This window comes from Crocodylus porosus, unplaced genomic scaffold (assembly GCF_001723895.1).
Source record: "Crocodylus porosus isolate Cpor-Errol unplaced genomic scaffold, CroPor_comp1, whole genome shotgun sequence".
Classification (NCBI taxonomy): domain Eukaryota; kingdom Metazoa; phylum Chordata; order Crocodylia; family Crocodylidae; genus Crocodylus; species Crocodylus porosus.
The window spans coordinates 23,687,156-23,712,364 of record NW_017728949.1 but is presented as its reverse complement, the minus strand read 5'-3'; the positions used below and the strand labels follow the sequence as shown (position 1 = coordinate 23,712,364).

General features: G+C 42.7%; 1 protein-coding gene across 1 annotated transcript in view; it reads right to left on the bottom strand.

Annotated features, from left to right (window-relative positions):
• Positions 1 to 25,209, bottom strand: part of BOLL (boule homolog, RNA binding protein) — a 94,045-nt gene that overhangs the window by 24,478 nt on the left and 44,358 nt on the right. The window contains exons 6-10 of the mRNA XM_019554583.1: positions 23,093 to 23,220; positions 16,113 to 16,184; positions 13,856 to 13,903; positions 9,460 to 9,588; positions 7,428 to 7,526 (exon numbers count right to left, since the gene is read on the bottom strand). Of these exons, the coding sequence (XP_019410128.1) occupies positions 7,428 to 7,526; positions 9,460 to 9,588; positions 13,856 to 13,903; positions 16,113 to 16,184; positions 23,093 to 23,220 (476 nt within the window). The remainder of the gene's footprint in view (positions 1 to 7,427; positions 7,527 to 9,459; positions 9,589 to 13,855; positions 13,904 to 16,112; positions 16,185 to 23,092; positions 23,221 to 25,209) is intronic.

The window sequence follows — 25,209 nt, the reverse complement described above, 5'->3', positions numbered from 1 at the left end:
CTTCTCTCAGCAACTGACATTGAATTATTATTTCTCTGCAGCTAACTGGAAAGTAGAGGGAGTAATACCTACAACCTCAAGGAAAAAAACAACCTTCTAACAGGAACATCCTGCACATTTCAGAAAACTACCCTAGACCTTTGAAAAACTGTTTAAGAAATATTGCATTGTTTTTTGAACATTGCAACCTCATGGTTCATGCTTCTAGGACTCACAAAACATCCTTAATCACAGACATACAGTATCTTTCTCTCTGATCTCACATGCCTTGAGGGTCTATAACCACTTTTAGTTCAAGTGTTGCATCTCTTCTTATTTTGTGCAATCTTCTTCCACCTTGGCACATCTTTGCCTATCCCTTCTGATTAGTTTTTGTTTCCCTCCCAGACATACAATATATATCACATAACTATTCGGTGCTAAATATTCAGAAGAAAAGGAAGACAGATGTTCTTTCAACCTATCAATGAAATACCTTTTGGCCTAATGCTTTGGGCTTAGAGCCAAAAAAATGATGAATTCTGCTTTCCCCTCATGGAATGAAAAGTGTTAACAATTTTGTATACTTCACAACTGTTACTACTGAATGAGACCCCAGATCTCTACTTTAGAACCCTCAAGTATTATTCTCCATTTTACAGATAAGACAACTGGAGATCTGAGATGACATACAAGATCACTTCTAATAGTCTGAAATACAGCTTGATTTTCAGGAGCGCAGACATAAGTCTCATCCCTCAAACAATATTAACTTTGAGAATGAATGTCAAACCTATATTGCCAGGCTATAGTATCTGAAAAACAGAACTACTCTTGCATACTCATCTTCTTCAAGCACTTTAAGACACAAGATCACTTGCATTTAATGTTCTTTATAATAAATACTTAGATGTGGGAGGGGTCAAATAAGTTATCCACAATGAAACTTCTTTTTCTTTGGAGGAGTGGAGTGTTAGGATCATTACAGAATTACTTATAACAATTACATTAAAACTATTCTATTGAAGTTGCAAAGTCAACTCTCAAAAGTTGAGAAATACCAAAATTAAGGTTACCCTTATAATTCACTTACAGTTTCAATGTACATCATTATATCTACATACTCATACATCAAGGACAACACAAAAGGGAATATTTTGTCATTTTTTACTCAAATTGCAGCATTTATTCTCTCATAAAGAGTTCAATAGTTACCATTCCTTTGCCTCCTCTACAATATGTAACTGTAATATGCTCAATGTTGTTGAAAGTTACAAGAAAGTCCTATGGTGCAGAACACTGCCTACACCAGGGGTAGATAAAATACACGCTATGAGCTATATCTGGTTCACAAAAGGATTCAATCCAGCCTGTGGGGGGTCACTTCTTAGCCCTGCCCAGCTCAGGCATGGGGGACAGCCCGGGCCATGGCATGTGTGGCTGGTCCCATCAGCCCCAGGCACACGGTAGGGCTAGGGCTGGGGCTGGAGCAGTGTAATGGCTGGACTCATTTTCAGGTAGTCCCTGCACCAGACCCAGTCCCTTGCCAGGCCCCCAGCCCATCCAAACTGCACCTACAGCCAGAAACACTGGACAGAGCCAACAGGTAAGGTCTCTGGAGACTGGCCCAGGACCTGCGCAGACAGGGCACATGCCTGGGTGGATAGGATGGGGTCATGAGCAGACAGGGAGTGGTCTCCAGGAGCAGGACAGGCAGGTGGCGTTGGGATTGTGATATGGGGGTGGGAACAACATAGGGCTAGGGCCCAGGGCAGAACTGTTGTCTGTAGGTCCCTGCAATGCGTATTGGCTCCACAGTCAGGGGCATGTGGGCAGCAGAAGGCAGCTCTGCCCCAGGCCCTTCCTCACACTGTTACTGCCCAGTGATCCTGATCCCTGCTCCATACTATCTGCCCAACTAAGCATGGGGCAGAGCCACTTAAGAAGTTTTTTTGAGCAGTTGGGTGGGTGGGGAGTGCTGCTGATCTGGCCTGTGACAGTTCACCAAAACTCCTTAAGTGGCCCTCCCCAAATCATTGCTCGCCCCTGGCCTACACTGCCAGCAAAGCAGACAAAACATGAGCCTAATTCTCAAAACGGACTCTCAATCCACTTTTAAGACCTCAGTTATTTATAAAACCCTGAATTACTTGGGTGCTAGTTAGTTCTGCATTACCTTTCATTCTATGCCACAGACTTTCAGCTGCAGAGCTCTTCCTATATGTTCCTACTGTAGTTCTACAAGAGGCAAGAAACAATCTATTTTCAAAGGTTTTGGCTTAGAATTTTCTCCATTTTACCATCCATCACATCCAATTTTGTTCTTTTTAACTCCTATATCATATATCTATGTTCCATAATGACTGATGCAACATAAGAACACACATATAGTATAAGTTTATAAAATGCACTGGATGGTAAACTCATAACATACTCTCGCTCAAAATCTGAGTATTATGGGTGGGTAAGGTAAATAAAGAAAAACCTTCCAGACCTGCTGGGTCAAAAAATAAAATCAGATCAAAGTTGTCAATACAAGCTCAATTTTATAAACTAAATGAACTAGAGATTTATGTAGCTTATTAGGAATACTAGAAACTTCTGAAACCAACAGTGAGCTGAACTGACTACAGGTTCAATCCTGGGATCCTAATTAGCACAAAAGATGTGAAAAATGGAAAGTGTTAAGAAAAAAATAACAAAAGTAATGAGGAAGCAGAGAGAAAATGACTCAAAATGAAGGATTAAGAAAGTTATATTTGCATAGCTCTGCCCTCACAGACAGTACAGGCTACTCTAAGAAAAAAAGGAATTGCTCATATTCACTGCCAAAATGGCATCTTCTACGCAACCCCCACCCAAAAAAATCTTTGCCCCCTTTCCCCAAAACAGTCAAACAAAAATCCACATAACAAAACTAGAGAAAAATTACATGTAGCGTAGAAAATATTCCTATAGAAGCAGGGAAAAACTGAATTAAAAATAACTTACTGCTTACAAGATGAAAAATTGAGAATTGCATATTAGCCATACTAAAATTCTCTCTTACCATCAGTGTAAGAAGGGAAAAATCCTCCCACAACAACTGTTTGAGGACACAGACATCTGTTACTCTAAACAGGGATATGCGATTACACCTGATGGCATCTATCTCATCTAGAAATTAACCTAACAGCTGAACTTTATTATAAATACTAACAATTTTTTTAAAGAAACAAATGAATGTAATTTTAGAATGATTTGCATTCATTGGATAAAGTAAAAATATGCTTATTTCCTATGTTATGAAAATCACAGAAATCAATATCTTTAGTTCTGCATGCTAGTAGAAAGTAGGAGGTGAAACAGATTATCATCATCATGTTACTTAATGGTTTTAGGGCAGTGATGATTTTGCAGAACCTAATAAATATAAACATCTAAGTTTACTTTACCCATCTGAATTACATGTATGAAAGTATAAAAAAATAAAGGTGAGGTAGAGATGGAACAGATATTTCTTGATTACATGAGAGAGGCAAGGATTTTTTAGGGTGGTATCTTTTATTGGACCAGCTACATAGTTGGTCCAATACAAGCTATCACTGTAAGAAATCTCGCATAATTTCTGGACCATCACGGCTACAAAAATCACTCTTACACCAACTGATTGTATAATTCACACTAAGCATCTATTGCCTTCTTTTATTCTAGCTCTCCCAATTTTATTTCAACACAACATTTAATACTCTAGCCCCCTCTGCTGAATATATATTGTGTGTATAGGTTACACAGAGATTTTTTCCCCAGGATATTTTCTCTTTAAAAGAAATCAAGAACAATGAAGAAACAAATACAGAACAATAACAGAAAATATCTTGAAGTAGAAGTCACTGAATAAAATACAGGAACTTTTCTCACAGCAGAACCTAAACACAGAACTCATGCCAGGGCTTTTCAGGTAAGTACACTAACCAAGTGACAGTTACCCTCTCCTGCTCTTCCTCTGTAACCCTATGAATCTTGAATTCCTTGCTGCAAAGCAGCACAGCTTCAAGAGGGCATCTTCACCTAGCCTAGCCAACAGCCTATTTGTCAGGGCACTGTCCTAGGAGGTAGAAGCTGTGGGTTTGAATATCCTGAGGTTGACTCTGAGTCCAATTTGCTGACTGAGTGCTTTAATTACTACATATTATATAAAAGGTGGGCATTACCACCATTTATGCTGCTACATTTTGAAAGAAAGTGACCATAATTGCATTTTGTGAAGGTCCTGGTCCTTTTAGTATGTTAGGCCTCCTTTGGAGAATGTCTAGCAAATTGGGTCCCTTAGAAGACTTAGCAATCCTCCACTTATGGTCTGGATCCTGATCAGGCTTAGCTGACAGACACATACCAAGCTGTTCAGACTGCAGCAGTTCTAGGAATGTATAGAAGCTGAACTTTAAATAACCTAGGGAACTTTCAAGTCAAACAGGCCTCCAGGATTAGGCAGTATATGAGAGGGGTCTTCTGGATTTCAGTTCTGTTCTTAGGTGCTTCAGTTGACCTATAACCTGTATTAGGTACCTAAATCCTTTACTGTCCCAGATACTTCAGAAAACGATGAAAGAAACTTCCAAGTGGATAACTGACACACAATTTGCCTACAAGACAAATTACTTCCCAACCCTAGAGCATTAGCAGTTGATGCTGAACAGCATAAAGATTTATATGCCATCTAACTTGCTTCTAAAACTATATGAAAAACTGTAACTCATTATCCATACCATGTATAATTCTTTAAAATTTATTACTGAATACTTGGTTTCAATTATGTTATTCCTTCTTCCACAAGACCTCCATATGGGGTAGGTGAAAGCTGGGGGAAAAAGGGAGTGAGACAGGCAGGGACCAGGTTTCTCTGAACTCTATCTTTGATCTATGACCTTGTATCTGCGGTCAATACCACCTCTTGACTTTGCAACTTAGACAGAGTTCTGCTGGGTTTGTGTCTGTCTTTTACTCCCAGGCATACATTCAGGGTGAAAGCTTTTTATTTTAGTAAAAATCTTTGAAGCATGTTCCTCTTCTCTGTCTAGAAATCAAAAAAGGGCCTTCTGTGCATTGGACAGCTTACCCTATACCACTCTCTTCACTTCAGAGATTAAGCAAGGGTACAGATTTCCTTCCCCTTTTCCACAGGTGGAATAGTACGGCTTCTTGAATCCTTTAGGCTGTGTGAGCTGCTCTTGGGCAATGAATGAGCTCTAACACTCCCTAGTCATGTTTTTGGATTGGCAACATCTTTGTGAATTACATACATACACAGGGTGTGTGTCTATAGAGCAGGGGTGAGCAATTATTTGGGTTGGAGGGCCACTTAGGGAGTTTTGGTGAGCCATCAAAGGTTGGGTCAGTACCTTCCATCCCTCCAGCAGCTCACCAAAACTCCCTAAATGGCTCTGCCCCACACTCAGCTGGGCGCATGGAATGGGACCACAGGTGGGCAGGGACTGGCATCCAGGAGCGGGACAGGCGGGTGGGGCTGGGATTGGGATCGCTGGGCGATGGCAGTGTGGGGCCATGACAGAGCTACAATCCACGTCTCACCCCTGCCTGTCGAACCAGCGCCCATCCCAGGGACATGCAGGTAGCAGATCGTGGCTCTGCCCCAGGCCCCACCCCCATGCTGTTACTGCTCTGTGATCCCAATCCTGATCCCGATCCCATCCCCATCCAGCTCCTGGGCACTGCTTCCTAACCACCCACTGACTCATCCCATCCAACTGGCCATGCGCCATGCCTGCATGGGTCCTGGGCCAGTCTCCATGGAGACCCCACCTGCCTACTCCATCTGGCACTCCGGCAGTGGGTGGAGGGCAGACAGGCCAGGGTGCCCAGGCAGCAGAGCTGGGGCTGGGTATGGCAGCAGTGGCAGAGAGTAGCAATGCAGCCAGAAGGAGCTGCTGCTGTGGAGGCTGCCTGGAAGCAAATCTGGCTACAGCACTGTCCAGCCCTGCTGGGTGCCCAGGAGTGGTGTGACTGGCCACATGCATCATGGCCCGGGCTACCCAGCGGTGCCCGGGCTGTGTGGCGCCTAGGGACTTGCCGTGGGCCAAAAGTCCTTGGTGGGCCAAATCTGACCCACAGGCCATATTTTGCCCACTCTGGTAAAGAACCTGCTCAGCCAGTGTGTAGCCTACTGAGTATGCATGGTATATACACATATGCTTATGCATCCACACTTCATGAGTATTAAGGGCAAAAACTGAAAATTACAAGCACCAAAAATGCCACTTATACAGCTGGAAAACCGCCATTTAGGTGCACAGAAGGTAAAATAATTCTACCCCTCTGTCTTCTGATATAGTAGCTAATGTTACTGAAATGCTGGATATTTTTATTGGCAGTTCATAATACCACTATATTCTTGTTTTTCTTCAAAAATCTTCTATCCAGTCTATGTACTATGTTAGCCCTTATAAATTTAATTTCAGCTCTTCTTTATTTGATACCTTAATTTCTAATAGTATTTGACAGATCATCCGAACAGAGGAGCTACAGGATGGGCGCCCCAACACCTCCTGTGTTAAAGATTGATTCAAAGAAATAACTTAATTTTTGGCAACATTTTTGTACTCATTAATTGTGAGATAGTGCTTATGCTAAGCAAGGCCTAGCATTAAGAACAATGCACTAAAACTCCCAGAGTGCTTCAAGGAGGTTGAGGAGTCAGCGATTGACATTCTGGTAATCACCTTCTGACCCTTAGATGAAAATGCTGACCTTCTGACCCTTGGACAATGATAAAAATTGCAAGCAAGCAGCTTATATCGTTAAAACAGGAAACTGCATGGCTAAACCGCAATGACGAAAAACAACCTCATAGTATGTAAGCCGTGACCTTTTAAACCTGCTAAAACAGCAAAACATAAGAATTAACATAAAACAATAAAAGTTATTGAGAATTAACATAAGAAACATAAAGGTCATTAATAATTAACATAAGCAGCGTAAAAATTATAATACAAAGCGTATCACCTGGTATTATAATATAGATAAGTTAACTAAATAACCAATAGAAGTAAGAATTAGAAATACATATGTATATGTGTTATCATATATAAGTAATAGTAAAGTTATGTTAGATGCCTCACTGTCAGAGTGTGGACAGTTTTGTATCTTTGCCTAAAAAATTAAGGGACTCCTTTTAAATGAGCTGTTGACCAGTTCTGAGACTACTGAATTGGGCAGCTGCACCTAGCCTTCGGGTTAGAAAGCAAGGGCTCGATTTGGGAACCTCGTGAACCAACAGACCCCCTTAGTTTATGGCTTTGTGAAACAATAAAAGTTTTAAATTGAACATCCAGGACTGAGCCTGTGCTTAATTCAGTCCTTATACAATTCGGCATCGAACTCGCACATTAATTACTGCCTAACATAATAAAAGGCTAACAGTAAAGAAATGACAAAACCACAGAGCTTACTTTTACAGGCTCAGGCTGCATCACAGATGTTGGCATGGCTATGGCACTTTGGGCATAAACTTGATGATATGTTGCTTGAATTCCATGATCAGAATAGGGCTAGTATAAAAACAAAGGTTTCAAATTATTTTAAGAAATATTATAAAGCAAATTCTGTATTTGTATGTTTTTGTAAATTCAAATTCCTTAGAACTGTGGACTAAGATAACTCAAACAACTCCAGATATTTATTACTTTTTTTCCCATCCAGAACATATTTGATTTAATAGGGGATGCTTTTTAATCAACACTGAACCACATTTTTCTCTAGTATTTTATCATGATAAAATGTATACTTTTCCTTAGCTACATTTTAGTAAAAAAATTGTTGTAGGTAATTATTATTTTTAATTGAATATTGAAAAGTAGAGAACAAATTGCTGTCATAAATTTTCTAGTAGACTTTTTCTTCAATCATTATAATCAAATAAATTCTAAATAACCTATATATTTTGGCATTTGATTTTGTTTTTATCATAGAAAACCAGATCTCCCCTGCTCCCTTCACTCAAAAGGATATGGGTCCAGGTGCAGCCACAGGTGACTCATAGGGGGGCCACATGCCCCCCCGAGATTGGCCCCCATCTTGGCACTGCTTAGGATGGGGCAGTTTTTTTGCCATGCAGACCAGCAGGGTGTGTGTGTTGTGGAGGGCAGGGGGGCGGCACAGCACTAAGCCACAGTACAGAAGTATAGGAGTGGATATTGGGTTTTTGGCCCACCCCTGGGCCCACCCACAAATTGTGCTCCCCCAGACTCAGGAGGCACCAGCCACCCCTAGCTGCAGCTGTTTCTGCCACTGCTTTGTGGCACTAAGCAGCCCTGATATACTGTTGCCCCTCATTCCCAAGCCACAGTCCCCAAAGCTCTGCTGATGCCCCTTGCTCATGACCCACAATCCCTAGCTCTGTCAGTGCCCCTCATTCCCAACCTACAGCCTTCTGGCTCTGCTGGTGTCTTTCACTCCTGACCTACTGTCCCTTGCCCCCAGACCCAAGCCCCGCAGTGTGCGAGAAGGGGGTCGGTGTGGGCACAGGTGATGCAGGGAGGGTATGTGCTTCCCCCTCCCCCCACCATCCCTGCAGATTTCTGTGCCCAATGGGGCACAGGTGCAGCCTGGCTGGACCAGTTCCAGGCAAGAGTTGCCTCTGTGGCCTAGGGAGCAGAACTTGGAGCAGGAGGGAGTGCCATGCCATCACGGCTGTCAGGGTGAGGTGAGGTGAGGCGGCATGGAGATGTTCTCCCTGCTGCTGCCAGGAGGGCAACAGGATCCTCACCTTGGCAGCCATGGTGGCACAGTGCTCCCTCCCACACTGGGTCCAGTCCACTGGGTTGTGGAGGTGGCTCCTGCCCAGAGCTGGTCTGGCCAGGCTGTAGTCCTTCACCCTGCTGTGGGCACAGAGATCTGGGGAGGGGGTACTCCTCCCTGCTCCTCCCAACGTGTTAGCTGTGCTCCCCCGACATTGCCTGTGGCCCCCCCATTCCTCCACCCCCACAGACTTACCTGGAAGGAACTGCTCTGCGCTACCCTGCCTGACTGTCAAGTGCATGAGCACATGCACACATGCATGTGGTACCCCTGCCCCCTCAAGCTCCAAGCAGCCCCTTGAAGGCTGGAACTCTGCTAGCCTGCAAGGGGAAACCCACCATTTCTTGTTTTTCTCCTTCAAAGGAGAACATCTGCGGTTTTCCACGGCAAATGGAAAACCCAGATCCCTGGTGATAACTTTTCAAAATATTTTGGAATTCAATACTTCTATTTATAAGCTGTGCCAGAAACTGTGGATGAGCACTCATGACACTTGTTTGAAATGGCTCAAATAACACAAATGTGGATGTGGCGGGAAAAGCTCAAGGATTCTTATATTTATGCAGTACAACTGGCACAGTTACATTGAACTGTTTTTGCTTAAATTGAGTTTAAACTAGGTCACCTGAAAAAGTTTCATTTTCTACTGTACATAAATTGTAGGCAAATGTTTAATAAACATACCTCAGGAACAGCAGCTTCCATTAGAGATAGAGAAGGAGGCATGCATCCACCATCCTGTGAAATTTCTACTGGCTGATAAATAACTTCAGATGGATGCAGATAAAAGAATGAGGCCGACGAGGCAGGAGACTGAAATAAAACAAGTTATTTAATAAAATTCCATGATTTACACATTAGATTTATTGACAAGGTTTAATTTAGGTTACTGAACTCTGTACGCCATAGGCAAAAAGCAACAAATTAAAAGGTTTAAAGAAACAATGAAAACTAACATTTGGGCACCTAAACGTTTCAAGTCTTCAGAGATTAAACTTGCTTCTGAGTGCCCTTCCCATTTTTCCTTGTCACAGTCATATTTTATTTATTGTGTTTCTTTTCTGCTATATGAAAGATGTGCATTAACAAAAAAGGAAGCAACTGATGGACTGACTATACATGGGAAATAATTAGATTAATTTTACTAAAAGTACTGTCAAAAGCATGTAATCAACAAATGAAAAAGGGGAAATAGTTTTTCCTTTAATTACTCAGTTTTACTTATCTTACGTGCTACAGCAAGGCTATTGAGTAAATAATTTTCAGATGTAAGTGTAAATTTTTAACTTAAACAGGGGTGTCAAACAGCTTGTAGAGAGACCAGATCTGGGTCACAGAGCAGCTGACTCTGGCCCATGGATCTCCTTGTGGGCCAGGAAATTTGGCGATGCAGCTAGCAAGCGGCAGGGCCTGCTGCCAAATCCCAGGCTACACACTCTATTGACCATGGCCTTCAGCAGTGAAAGGACAGCAAAGGCTGTGCTGACATAACCCTGATTACCCTGCAGCTGTTTGGCCCACAGTCTCTGGCCCCCACTGCTTGCGCTGCCTCTGCTGCTGGCCCTGCAGATCCAACCTGAAAAAGCTCCATGGTTTATATCTGGTCTGGGGTAAATTTGAGACTGCTGTATCATGTTAATCCCAGATATGGTTTATAAGTCTTCTAAATATAATAAAAGTGAACTACTGTGCTTTTAAAAAATGTAAATAAAATATAAAAAGTTAAGACTCTAAATCCATAAACAGAATACACATTTAAAATAACATTATAAATACATTATAAAAGTAAATTGAAAGTTTTGAGTTTTTTTTAACTGCAAAAACAAATGGAGTTCTTAATTTATCCTGTGGATATATGTGAAGGCAGAAGAGAGGGCTTTGTATATTTGTAATATATCATGACTTCCTACAACAGAAACATGAAATCCTGAAATACAGTTGTGGCATTTATTCAAAGATAAAATAATTTTCAAAACATTAAAAAACATTCATTTATAATATCTAGGTGTTTATGTTCATTTAGGTTCTCACACTGTTAATGTTTTATGGTATTATGAAGGTGTTGATAAAGAGTTAAGGCTTCGTTTCCTATCTGGTTTCATATCTCAACAACAAATTTATAGACCCATTCACAACATGTAATATAATGTAATAAATATATTAATTCTAACTTTCTGATGTAAAATGAGCACTAACCTGTATATATTGAACTTAACCATGTTGCTTAGTGTACAAGGCAGTAGGTAAACTTATAGAGCTAAACTAAACATTCATCCTTATAAATCCTTAAAAACAAAAAAGTTTGTACAACTGTGTAAGAAGTTAGAATTGGTCCAGGCCATAAAAACTTGCAGATTAAGTCCCTTAGCCTGCACGAACAACTAGCACAAACCTCTGTGCCTATGCTAAGGTCTATGTTATAGTACACAGTTCAAAAGTCCAGGCTACTTGATCCCAACAAAAGATAAGGCCTGAAAGAGATTTTTATATTTAGTGATTTATGAAGTAACAAAACCATAAACTGTTTATAGTAGAAAATCAATTCTTTAAGCACATCTTACACTTCTCAAAATGAACTCAATTCAGGCAGTTTTCAATATTGCTTAGAAGAGCAAAAGCATTGCAAAATTAAGTCCTATTCCAGAATTCTCGTGCTCCCTGAAGAGCGTATAGTAACATGGTCAGCTGTTCCAGTATTGCCAGCTTGTCTTTGCATGAAATAGTTCCACCTTGAAAAGGGAGTTTCTGTCCTGTAAGACAGTCCTTAAGAGGGAATCTCAAATATGTGTGGTCAGATAAAAAGTGGCATTGTTCAGATTCCACTTGCATTGGTGTATTTGTTTTCTGCTTGGCAAATTGGTTACTGTGTTCAATGAACCTTTGATATGAACAGCTTTCATTGAAAAGCTTCTCCACTATTCCATAGAGAAAAGTTCCTTGGGAGAACAGGACTTTATTTGCCCCTTCTGATTTTATGACATTACTGTAATATTATTGGTGAGCTCTGAAAGTCTGGATGTGACATTCACGGTATACAAGTCCTCTCTTTGACTATAAGCCCCCCTCTACACATGCAGATAAAGGTGCAATGGGATCTAATGTAGGGGTAGGCAATGTGTCAGAGCATGGCAAGTGAAGGCATTTTGCTTGGTGCACACACCTCAGAGAAGGGACCAGGGCTGCACTGCCACAACAAGGAACAGGTCCCTCACATCTCCCCAGCTGACTGCCGCTGGCACACCATCTTACAAGTTAAGGGTGGAGGCATTTTTGGCACTCTGCCCAAAACACTGGCAACCCCATATCTAACATATGATCCATTGTCTTTTGCCAAACCACGTGTGTATGTACAATCGTCTCTCGCCAAGCCACAGATGTATGGCAGAAAGCGTGATTGTGGGTTCGTGCATTAGCTCCAACTGCACCTTACTGCTGGTGTAGGGGGCTTCCAGCCACTATACCCACAAGCTAACAGGGCTTGGATAAAAATCCCCAACAGAAGAGCAGGAACAGAAAAAGCAAACATGCTTCCTAAGCAAATGAAGCCATTTTAGCAACAGAAATGAAAGAACTAGAGAGATGTCTCTCCTTAAGATCTTGGAAAATCCAGAGTTCAAAGAGATAGTGAAGCTGTGGATGTGAATGGTGTTTAGCAGCATGTGTGCTTTCCATTGATTTAGAACTCTCTAGGGCAGGGGTGTCAAACTCATCTGGCCCCATGGCCCTGAAGTGTCACAGGGCTGGACTTACGGGCCAGATCAGGCCCACAGACCTTGCCTCCACATACCGGATTCAGTGCTCACTCAGGCTGGTCCAAGACTGTGTCACACATGGTGCCTGCTCCAACCAGTCCAGGATTGCACTGAATGCAGCATGTAATCCAGAACCATGCCTCATGGCACCCATTCCAGCTAGTTGGGGAACTATGTTGCATGTGATGCCTGCCCTAGACTGGCCAGGGTAGATACTGCACGGTGCATGTGCTCCAAATTAGCTGGAGTGGGCACTGCATACAGTTTGCATCCCAGACCATCAGAGTGGGCACTGCATGTGGTGCAGTTCTGAACTGGCTAGAGCAGGCACTGGCAAGTGCCAGATCTATCATGTGGGGTGGGTAGGGTCCTGGACTGATCTCTGTGGGTGCCACATGCAGCATGTCATGGAGTGGCCACCACGTGACATGTAGCCTGGACCAGCTGGGATGGGCACTGTGTGCGTCACATGTCCTGGGCACTGTGCATGGAGCTAGTCTGATGTGTGCCATGAGGCATGCAGATCAACTTGAGACCAAGGGCCAGCACTGGATCTGGCCCACGGGCCGTATCTCTGACATCCCTGCTTTAGGGCATATTAAGAGTGAAGTCATGCCATGCTGTACCATATTGATGTGCAGAGATGACCCAAGCAGGGTGCAGGGCCCGAGACAAATCAGCCTGAGTGGGGTCCTGCTCCATGACACAAGGAAGCTGGTGGCAGGGACGGGGGTTGCAAATGGCCGGATGTGAAGCTGGTGGTAGTGCGGAGTCGCTGTGGCAGCTCCGCTCAGTGGAGCCCCCCAAAGCACAGGGTGGTCATCCCAATTCACGCCCCCGCCAGGGATGGCCCTGCTGATGTGAAAGACACTGGAGGAAGTCTAGTAAGTAGACTAGTGAGTCTGGAAGAGCTGAGGCATTAGCTCAAGGATCTAGGCAACCAGACCGCAGGGTGCTACTGCCAACCCCCAGAAATTTCACAGCTTTCTTTCTGTTCCAAGATACTAGGTCCATAGGCAAAGTGACAAAGTGTTTGTCTTGATGCTTTCCTTAATAATTCAAAACACCTCATTGATGAACCCCCATAATTAGATCTGATATTTTAAAAATTTATGTTGTATGTTTTCCTTGATATCAGGGAATACTACTGGGACACTTGTGAGATGCAACATATTAACTAGGCTGGTTGCTTACAAACAGCCCTGGAAAATTTCATTTTACCTTTTGAAATATGTACAAGTGATACAAAAAACTGGAAAAGCATATAGTGTGTTCAAATTAACAGTCACAAATGATGACCGAATGCTACAATTTTAAACTAGATTTACCTGAGGAACACTCCACTGCCACTGCCCAGGAAGACACTGCGCCGGGGCCTACATTTATAAAAACAAGATAGTATATTGCTTCCATAATTCAAACACTTCCACACTGAAGCTCAAAAACCTTTCAAATACACTGTTTTCAAATTAAAGAGTTGTATAACATTAGGAACTGCTAAGGGCACAAATAGAAAACTACAAAAGTATCTAATAACATTTGTGCATACAACACACACCTTTCCCCCAAAAAACCAGCTGCTGGAAACTGGTGTGAACACTATATGTGAGAAATATGGTAAGAGCAGGTTCTGCCACTTACTGGATAAAACTAAAAGTAAATTCTGTAGTCATCCACAGGGAGCAGAACAATGAACAGGCCTCCCAGGCTGCCACCACTCAGTTATTTACTACAGAGAAAGATGTTTTTGAAAAGCAAAATGAATGGGGGTGGGGAAAAAAAGGTGTGTATTATATTCCAGGAAATGTTGTACGCAAGAAAACATAGTAAATCTGAACTTAGCTCCAGATGCACAAAAGCACTTTATGGGACTTTGGTGCCTAAATGACTATGAAGATCTGGACCATGTGTTCTACTGCCTTTCGATGGGCTTATAGGTTGGCCATAGAGATGCACCAATATAGTCGGTCTGTATTGGATTGGCACCGAGAAAAGGAAAATTGACATTATTGGCAATTGGCCTTTTTTGGCTGGTATAGCCAATAATTTCACCAAAAAATGTCGCTGCAGCCTGGCAGCTTGGAAACTAGTGTCCAGCAGGTAAGTTTGTGGGGGGAAGGGGTGTTTGTGGGAGGGAGGGGCGAATCGAGGCCCTCACAGTGAGGGAGGGAGTGGGCCTGGGGCAGGGACAGATGCTGCCCAGCTGGGATGGGGCAGAAAGCAGGACATTCACGGACGGCCCATCCAGGGGGCACGGAGCAGGGAGGGGTTGTGGCTCCCTGACACTGCATGTACCCCCAGGGGAGGTATGGGGGCACATGCCCCCCAGATATGTGCATGGGCTGAAGGCAGGCTGCTTGCTGCAGACTCAGAGCCAGGAACTTTGCCGGCCTTTTCCCAATGGGGACACTGGGCCGGGTGGGTGGGGGTGTGGTGGGCAGTGCTGGGTGGGGGGTTATGGGGTTGGCTATGACCACCCCAAAAATTCCCCATAGCTCCTCCTGAAGTCCCCCTGCCCCAGCACTGCTGCCATCCACCCTGCTCCTGCCTGCCCCAGCCCAGCCGCCATCCTGCCAGGAAGAGGCTGGCATAGCCCTTGACTCCGAGCCTGCAGCGGGCAGCCTGCCTTTGCCCCAAGCACAAATCTGGGGGGCATATGTCCCCTGTGCCTTTCCCGGAGGTGCAAGCAGTGGCCAATAGCCAGTCTCTGTTCCCCCACCTCCCAGATGAGTCGCCTGTAGCTCTATCCCACACCCTGCCGTGCCCCGGCTGGGCGGCACCTGCCCCTGCCCCAGCCTCACTCCCTCCCTCACCTTGGGTGCCTCAATCTGCCCCACCCCATGCGCCTTCCCTCCCCCACAGACTTACCAGCCTGATGCTGCTCTCCAGGCTGCGGGGCTGCATATCAGCTATCAGATCAGTATCTGCCGATATGGCTGGTTAAGAATCATCCATTGGTATCGGCCAAAAAAAATCTTTGTTGGTGCACCCCTAGTTAGCCACTTCTGAAAATGATACGTGGGCTTCCAAGTCATCTTATGCATTTATAAAAATACACTATTTCGGTAAACCAGAGAAAAAAATAATGCATTATTGTTATTTTTTAAAGAATTTTTAAAATTTCATCTCAATCCTACTTTTTAACGTATTTTAGCCAGGTCACAAGTGATCCGTAAAACAAAACCCAGGAAAAAACTCCCGAGAACTTTTCTCCCATGCTTAGAAAAAGTAATTAGTACTGTCAGTTCTTGTGCAAATATCTTTAACTTCAGTGAAAATCTGCATGACTGATTTGTAAAAGTTACTGAGTTCTATCCTTATTTGATTTGTGCTTGGTTTTATTTTTTTCTCAATAAGGCCAATTGGCAAGCACCACCATAAAGAAAATATCAGAGTTTATCCTAGTGAAGGGATTACCCACCACGCCTTTTACAATTATTTTAGGTGTTACCCTGGTAAACTTTTAACAGTCTTGTTCAGCTAGTGGTTTTAAAAACTTAGTTTTGAGAAAGTACTGAAAGATGTATACAACGTTGGAAAGAATCCTTAAGTAATAAAATAAATTTATCCATTCAAAATTGTTACCTGGTAATGATATGTAGGTTGTTGATAAACAGGTTGAGCTACCATCACAGGGGAACTGGAAATAGAACGTGCCTTTAAAAAAAAAAGATAGGTAAATTAGAAATCCTAATGCAGTAATTTCAGGAATTGTTACTTTAATTAAAACATGCTTCTTAAATTTAACACAGAAGGTTATACATACACCCTATCCTTTTTAATACATATCGTGTCATAATAAATGATTGATTATAACAATTGTGAATATGTAACTGATTATATAGAATTCAGATTCTTTCATATGACTGATTTGTTTCGTCAGTACTCAGTAAATTGTTTCTGGTCTTGTTGCTGGAATTTCTGACAAATTAAAAACTTCAGATTATAATTGTTTTCACAGATCAGACATACAGTATCTTTACCCTCAGAAAAGGAAGAAATAATTTATTCCATAGTGTAGACGAAGCTCATGCTATGTGACCTCAGAACTTTCTGGAAAAAACTCTTACCTATTTGGGCTCACTACAGCCTCAAATCTCTCCATTTCTGTAGATGTAAAAGTGTAATTGTAAGTACGTGTATGTAAGGATATACCAGCATAAAAGCCTACAGGATTGATAATAGAAGGAGCTGACATCTGGCACCAGAGAAACCAATGCCTTGTTACTGGGAGGTACAGTTTTCAGGTACTGAAGCTTGAGATATAGTCAAGATCTTGATTAACAAGCAATTCAACACAAAGGAGTAACATTGGGAAGCTTCTTTGTTATCAAAACCTAACTGAGACCTTTATGAATACTAAAGATGCTCCGGAACATGGGTCATACTGTTGAGATGAGATGTAAAATTCAGCTCTATTTCCCTCTCAACTTCAGGAAAAGAATCTATGAAAGCTCCTTAATACTACTGTACAAATTCATCACAATAGTGGATATGAATCTTAACAATGAAGCCAACTTCTTTCAGCTTAGAGATGGAACTCAGGCAATATGTTCAAGATGTTGAAGCCCTCTTTGGGGGTGACTTGGTATGACAGCTGGTATAAGGGCTCACCTTATGGAACAGCAATTGATACTGTATGGCTCATTTTGTTTAGTTAAACTAAAATACTTACCAGTAAGTGGAGTTCTTCACATGTAATACCCAGAAGTGAGAACGCATATGTGGACATGTCTCAAGCCCCTAAACTTTGACTGGAGACTTTTTGCCTTAGTAGTGCCTATCCAGTACATTCTCAATTAATTCTCACCACTCATTATGCATCTCCACATAGGGGACAAAGTGCACATTTCCTGCTCCTCAGTTTTCTCTCAGCTGCCAAGTCCTATATTACCACCTTCTACTACAAGGAAGAGTGTGGGTTTTGAATTTGTATGTGGATAAAAAATCTTGAATAGCTCCTGTTACTGGTAAGTAATTTCATTTTCTTCTTCAATATATTGCCTATATACACAGTGTCACTTCTGGGTGACTCTAAATGCCCATATACCCAGAAAGTAGGCCTGAGTCCTTTCAGGGCAGTGGTTCTTAACCTTCTTAAATGCAAGACACACCTCAAAAAATATTAGCTCTTAGCTTCTGACTATGGAAAAAATAATAGAACTATTCTTCTGCTGCAAAGAATTCAGAAAGACAAGAGGTCTAAATGTTTTTGATACTATAGATTCTTATTTGAAACCCCTTATTTGTGAATTGTGTACAGATGTTTGCACATAACAGTACTGATACTGCATGGCTCCCAAATGGCCAAGGATGCCAAGACACCCTAATGTGCTATGGCTAGGGACCTACTTAAATAATGATTTTGTGATTTGTGCAGAAACCACAAAAAATAGCAATTTCTGTGATTACCTTGAAAAATGGTGTTTCCCATGATTTTGGTCAGAATCACCTGAAAAAATACAAGCTTACCAGAATCCAAAGAAAGTGAGGGAACCTCTGCAGCCATAGAGAACATGGTATGAGAAAGAGCTAGTGAGAGAACGAGATAGCAGCATAGAGCCAGTGAAGGCACCAGTCAGGAAAGCAAAAGGGTTTCAGATTCATTTTTTAATAAGCCAGGTGTAATGCTGTAGTAATGCTGCAGTCTGAAGATGATGAGTGAAAAGATATCCAAGAAAACTAAACACATTTCACCCCAGGATCATGTAGGAACCTTGCATGCAGATGGTGGTTTTGTTTTGTTGATCGTGCAACATGATTCTGGCTGTGTCAAGGAAAAACAGCACTGATCAGCTTTTAGTCCAAATTGCATATAAAGCAAAAGGGTGCTGCATAGTCTGAAGGTCAGAGGAAGAAACAAGCGACTATGTCCTCAATCTTTAAAAGAACTACCAAAATCAATTTGACAGGAAGAAAGGCTACATTCACACTAGTGGAGGCATTCATGGCTGCCAACATTTCTCTGGAGAAAACTGATAGCCCTAAATTAAGGGACTACTTGAACAAACGCATCTAAATGCTGGCAGTTTCCTATCTGCAAACAAGCTGTGCTAGGATTACCTACCAGGAGTAATTGCTTCGCATGTTCAGCCTATAAAATCTGCATTGGCAGAATATGATTATATTTGATTATAGCAGATGAAGCAACAGATGCCCAAGATAACTATGTTGTGCACATTTTATTTGTACCTGGGAGCTGGACAGACTGTGACCTACCTGTTTTTCAAATAGAGTCGGTTCACCTGTATCTGTCAATTTTTCTATTGTGGCACAAGCTGTAGTGAAGGCTGTCATAAACTACAGCTCAGAATTTAATAAAATCTCAGCATTTCTGTCTGATAATGCAATGTATATGTGCAAAGCTTTCTCTGATGTGCTCCATGGAATGATGCCCAATGCAATTCTTGTCACCTGCAATGCACGCATCCTTTCTTTAGCAAGTGACATCTGGCACATAGGTTTTCCTAATGTAGATAGCTTGGTTTCCTTTTTTAAAAAAGCATTCAAACATTTTCCAGGTCATAAACTTCAATACAGGGAGTCCATCACCAATCAGAGCAGATACCTATATGTGACTGTGTCACTTCCAACACACCCAGTGCTTACAAGATGGAATTTGTAGCAACTCAGTTCATTACCACGCAGAGAAAATGAAGTACTACCAGCAATTTGTGTGCAAGGAGCTTGAAATCACACCTGGCACACAGTATATGCTTAAACTATGCAATTTCTTAAGACAGGGCAACACAGAGGATCAAGTTAAGTTTGTGGCTGCAAATGCGATCCAGTTCATGGAGCTTCTAATGTGGTTTGAAAGTCAGCAAACTTTTTTCCACCAAGCACACAAGAAACTGATGTATTTGGTAAGGCGAGTCAAAGACATGGCATCACAACAACTTTCAAACTGTCAGTGAAAACCAGTGGAGAGAAGAACTGTCCAAGGCAATAGCTGCAAAGCTGAATCAGTACAAGTACAATCAGTTACTACCACCATGGTTTGAACAACCGGCTGACTCCTTTTTCTGTGCTGTTCATATTTTTTACCCCACTCAGGTGCCTTCTCCGAGTTTTGGCCCTCAGCTACTGAAATCAATCCCTGGATGGCAGAAACAGCATGACAAGGAATGTGCTGCTTACACAAACTTTGTCAAAAAGAGTGCCAGTTGCTTTTGACTATGACTGTGTTTTGGCAATCTATTTCCAATCAGTTTCCATGTCTCTGGAACACCGTCTAACTATTCCAACAAATTCAATGGATACAGAACATGGGATCTCAGAGTATGGATTACAAGGACAGAGAATGTCAGCTGCTAGTAGAGGCTGCATGCTAGCATTTAACAACTAACATCAATTGTTTCTGTTAAGGATAGCATTATTTAGTATTACTAAACTTTTTGTAGAATGCTAATAATAAATTATATCAGCTACAATTCATATTGTGTATAAATTTATAATATATTTCATTTTAGATTTAAATTTAATCTTTTATAACAATGCAGTAATTCTAATATTATAAAAGCCTGAAGTCTGTCTGTCTGTCTGTAATGCTTTATTTGCACTCTGATTGGCTGACAGAAACAGCCAGAGTGCTCTAAGCATGGGGGAGTGCTGCCATGATTCCGAAGCCATGTTGAGGACTGGACAGAGGGTGGGGGAGCCAAGGCCAACAGCACTGGCCTTGGCTCCCCCACCCTGCTCCCTGCAAGTGGCGCCAAGGACTGGACAGGGGTTGGAGAGTCAAGGCCAGCAGCATCGGCCTCAGCTCCCTCACCCCGCTTCCTGCAAGAGGCAGACCAGTGGCAGCATGTGGTGTTAGGTGGCAGCACTCCATCCCAGCCCCACCCCTCCAGCCCCAGTCATTCTTGACAGGTAATTGGCTAGTGTATTTGATAATTCTATGGACCTTGCTATTTAATTATGCCATGGTTTTTGCCTCTCAGCCAATCAGCAATGAGGGACAGGGCAGCTGGGACTTCTCAGCCAACCAGTGGCAAGGGGAAGGGGCTCACTACAAAAAGACTGCAAAACTAGCTTCATATGCTGCAAGCGGCCTACAGAAATCCCTTTGTCTTGCTGCAGTTTAGGTAGGTCCCTAGCTATGGTTGAGCATCACTGTTATAGGTAAACAGCAACACAGGACTGTTCTGCCAAGAGTGGCATCTTCCATGGAGGCTTATGCAATGGTATAAGGTTTAGTGAAAATATGAATGGAGCTACCGTGCAGATAACACTTATAGGGACATTACACAAGGATGCTATAAAAATAGAATGACTGCGTCCATATTACTGATGGTGGATGCACTTTGGTAGTCTTGTGGCACAGTTTTATACAAAATTCAGTTTGATAACCTCTGAGCTGATATCGCTGCATCTTTAGATCTCTGACAACAGATACAAAAAGCAACAGTGTTTCTCAACAGCTTGCCCTGTGAAGGCAATCAGACAGAGTCCTTTTAATATCAAGCAAGTGCAGTGAAATCTCTGTTCATGAGGAATAAGACTTCAGGATACACCCCAACAAGTTAACTTTCTGTCCCCAAACAAAACATTTGACAGCTTTTGGCAGGAAATTTGGGTCAGTCCTTACGGTGATACTGTCACTATTTCGCCATGTAAATATGTCTAGTTGAGTTCTTCCTATGCAAAAAAGAGTCTCTCTTGACCATGGCTAAGCATTCTTATTCCACCTGTGAGTCATGCAGTCTCCAGGCTGTAAAATGGAGGGAATGAAAACATGTATAAAGAATTTTCCCTCCTTCCTGGGTTAAGATATCCAGAAATAATGGAAGCTTCCTGAGTGAGATCTCACATCAAGAGTAACAGAAGATCCTAATAGCAAAACTTTTTCAGCCACCTGAGGACTACCAAGACAAGTGCATCCCAGTCCTGACTCATTTTGCAGTAATTAGAGCGTTCAGAAGGAATGTATACAGTAGGGCTCTCAACCTGACTATCAGAAATGCATCAAAGGAGGAACCACAAATGAGCCAAAGCCTGTTCTTCCTGTCTTTTCTGGCTCTCAGCTTGAATGGCTGACAGGTGAAGCAAGTCTCAGGAATATGGGGGGGCCTATACATGAACAGCGAGGCTGCTCTGACGTGCTGTAATTCTATAGCTTTGGAGTAGACTCCTTTAATCAAGTCTACTGGAGCGCAGTAATTACCATGCTCCAGCAGACTCCAGTGTCTTGTATATCAGTGACCCTGCGCTGAAAAATGACAGTGGGGCCACTATTTTTCACCACAATGACACTAATACACAAGACACTCCAGGTGTATAATTAGAGTGGCTCCCAGAGCCACTCTAATTAAAAGCCCTCTGCCTGCCCCACTCCCAGCACACATGTATAAACACCCTGGGTTTCCTTCAAGCAGAAATAGTACCTTGTGTGACCTCTAGATGCTGAAAATCAGGCTATTACACAAAAACCACTGCCAAAATCCCGAAGAGGCAGTAGTTCTGGGAAAGACAATTAAAAATACTCCTCCTATCCTACAAAAGAAATAAAGAAGTATGTTTAGAAGAGTTCAACCCCAGGTAAATAGGTAAACACCTGTGAAAAACCATCACAACAGACTGTGGTTTATTCACAAAACAGTACCAAAGACCAACTTCTGACCAGATAACCTCTGGTTATCCATTATAACTTGGTAGTCTTAATTTCCAATACTTTACTCTTACTGATAGTTAACACTCTTCATAACAATTCTACAATTATGTATTTTTCCTGTTTATTCTATATGAAAGATACAGGTGAAGACAAAGGAAGTGAAAAGTTAATCACCCAATCAAAACAAAAGTAAAACATTTCTAACACTGTAGCCTGTTTCATTTTATATACGCAATGAAACCTGTAATTATAATGTTAATCACAAATTCTTCTAAATACACCAGAAAGAGCTCCTCCATGTTCGTTGCACTATATCATGCAGTCATCAAACACGATGTAGAGGCAATAAATCTCAGAGTTATATTTAATGCTCCTTAGAGTTTTAACTATTTTGTACAATAAGAGAGGAAAAAATAGAAAAAAATGAAGAATACAAGGAAGAAGCAAAAAGAAACATACCATAATCCACACTCTGTCCAGCTATGCAATTATAACAGTAGTGCTGAACATTTTGGCTTCATGGGCCAAATGAATGGTGTGGGGCCAGTACACAGACCAGATCTCTCACAGGATTGGTGCACAAGGTTGGTCTGTCCCTGTGCCACCTCGGTCTAGCCCCCGCATGCCCAGATCAGCTTGGTTCTCCATAATTGGCCCCAAGCTGCCTTGGCTCAGCTTGACCCTGTGCCACCCAAGCCCCACATGTCCAATCTAGCATGCAGAGCCATCCTATCCAGCCTGCTGGGCTCACTATGGGTCTGCAAATTTGGCAGCAGTGGAGTGGCAATTAATGCTGCCAGTCTTTCCCCACCACCAAATTTTTGGATCCAAGGAGAGCCCAGCAGGCCAGATGACATGCCATCATAAGCCAGGTCAGGTGTTGAGTACTATTTAGCTACAAGATACATGCAGTACTCATAATCTTTCAGATGTGTGAAAATAAGTTACTTACAGACCATGGTTGTGGAACAGAAGCAACTTCAGGAGTGTGAAAGTAAGCCACTCCATTGTGATAAGTATAAGGATATCCAGTTGAAGTAGTCAAGTACATTGTTCCAGCTGCTGGCATAATACTAGATCCTAAAACAAACAATGATAGTATCAAATGTTAAACCATCAGCATGTAGAAATTAAAACTGAACAAAGATATGCAATTCTTAATATAAAGGAAGTAAAGACATAAAAGTTAAGTATTTTATAAGTGTTTAAAATACAGAGTATAAAAATTGTATGTAGGGGAATAAACACTTACAAAGTGTATAATTTGTTTTAAACTAAGAACATTTTAAATAGAAAATCTCTTTGCTACTATATTTACTCAATTCCAAGATAAGGCTTTTCCTCCATTCGTCACAGGGAAAGCAAAGCCTTGTCTTAGAATCGAGTATCACATTGCTACAGCTAGCAGATGTGAAGAGCCACTGTGCAGGCAGCTCAGCTGTGGCAGGGACAGCATTAGTAGCATGCAGATTTCTGTTTTCAGCTCTGCTCCTCTCCTCTCCTCTCCCCTCTCTTCCGTCACTAGCAGGGAGGCAACCAGGGAAGGAGGGAGTCTGCATGCTGTTGCGGCTGCCTCCAGCTAGCTGGAGGTATCAAGTGGGTCTTCCCCCTGGTGGCGCACAAGTCTCCAGAGCTGCATATGAACCCCATGTGATATAGACAGGCTGACTTAGCACCAGTCCTTGCCACCACATGCAGTTCCTGAAACTTGCTGGAACTGGTACAGCTGTTCCCTGCAGCATGGGGCAGGAACAGCTCTGGAAATCCACTGGGCCTGCCACAGCTGAGAGTCCAACCATTTCATCTGGGCAGTGTAGGGAGCTGTTGTGCTGAGCCATAGCCTGACCCTGCTCTCTATTGCCATGTGAACCTCCCTGGACTCTGCCTGCAAGCAGGAAGCAGGGCTCCCTCTCACTTCTGGTGGAGTCCCAAGAACTGCATGTGGCGGCAGGGAGTGGGGCCGGGCCACCAGCTCCATCACGTGGGGCTTCTCCCCAGTGGCGTGCGAGTCCCTGGAGCTGCATGCGAGCCCCGTGTGATAGGATCATAGAAAATTATGGTTAGGAGCCCTCAGGAGGTCACCTAATCCAACCCCTTACTCAAAGAAAACCCACTCCCAACAAGATCTTCCCAACCAAAGCTGTCTAGCCGGATTTAGAAAACATCCCAGGATGGAGCTTCTGCCACCTCTCTGGGTAACCTGTTCCAGTGTTATATTACCCACCTAGTGAGAAAATTCTTCCTAATATCCAACCTAAACTTTCCTTGCTACAACTTGAGACCACTGCTGCTTGTTCTGTCATCTCCACCACTAAAACAGCTCCATCCTCTTTCGAATCCCACTTCAGATAGCTGAAGCCTGCTATTAAATCCCTCTCAGTCTTCTCTTCTCTAGACTAAATAAGCCCAGTTCCCTCAGCCTTTCCTCATAAATCATGCCCCACAACCCCCTCACCACTGTTGTTGCTCTCTGCTGAACTCTCCAATTTATCCATAGCATTTCTGTAGTGGGAGGCCCAAAACTGAACACAGAACTTCAGATGAGGCCTCACCAGTGCTGAACCGAGGGGAATAATCACTTCCCTTGACCTACTGGCAACACACCTACGAAAGCAGCCCAGTATGCCATTAATCTTCTTGGCAACAAGGGCACATAGTAGGCTTGTATTCAGCTTATTGTCCACTGTAATCCCCAGGTCCTTCTCTGCAGGGCTGCTGCCCAGGCAGTCAGCCCCAGCCTGTACTGATACATGGGATTGTTCCATCCTAAGTGCAGGACTTTGCACTTGTCCTTGCTGAACCTCATGAAATTTCTTTTGGCCCAATCCTCCAAAATGTCTAGGTCACTCTGAATCCTAGCTCTACCCTCCAGCATATCCACTACTCCCCCCAGCTTGGTATCATCTGAAAACTTGCTGAGGGTGCACTCTATGTCGTAGTTTCATAGTTTCTAGGGTTGGAAGGGACCTGAGCAAATCATCGAGTCTGACCCCCTGCCATGGCAGGAAAGAGTACTGGGGTCAAACGACCCCAGCAAGGTGTTCATCTAGCCTCCTCTTAAAGACCCTC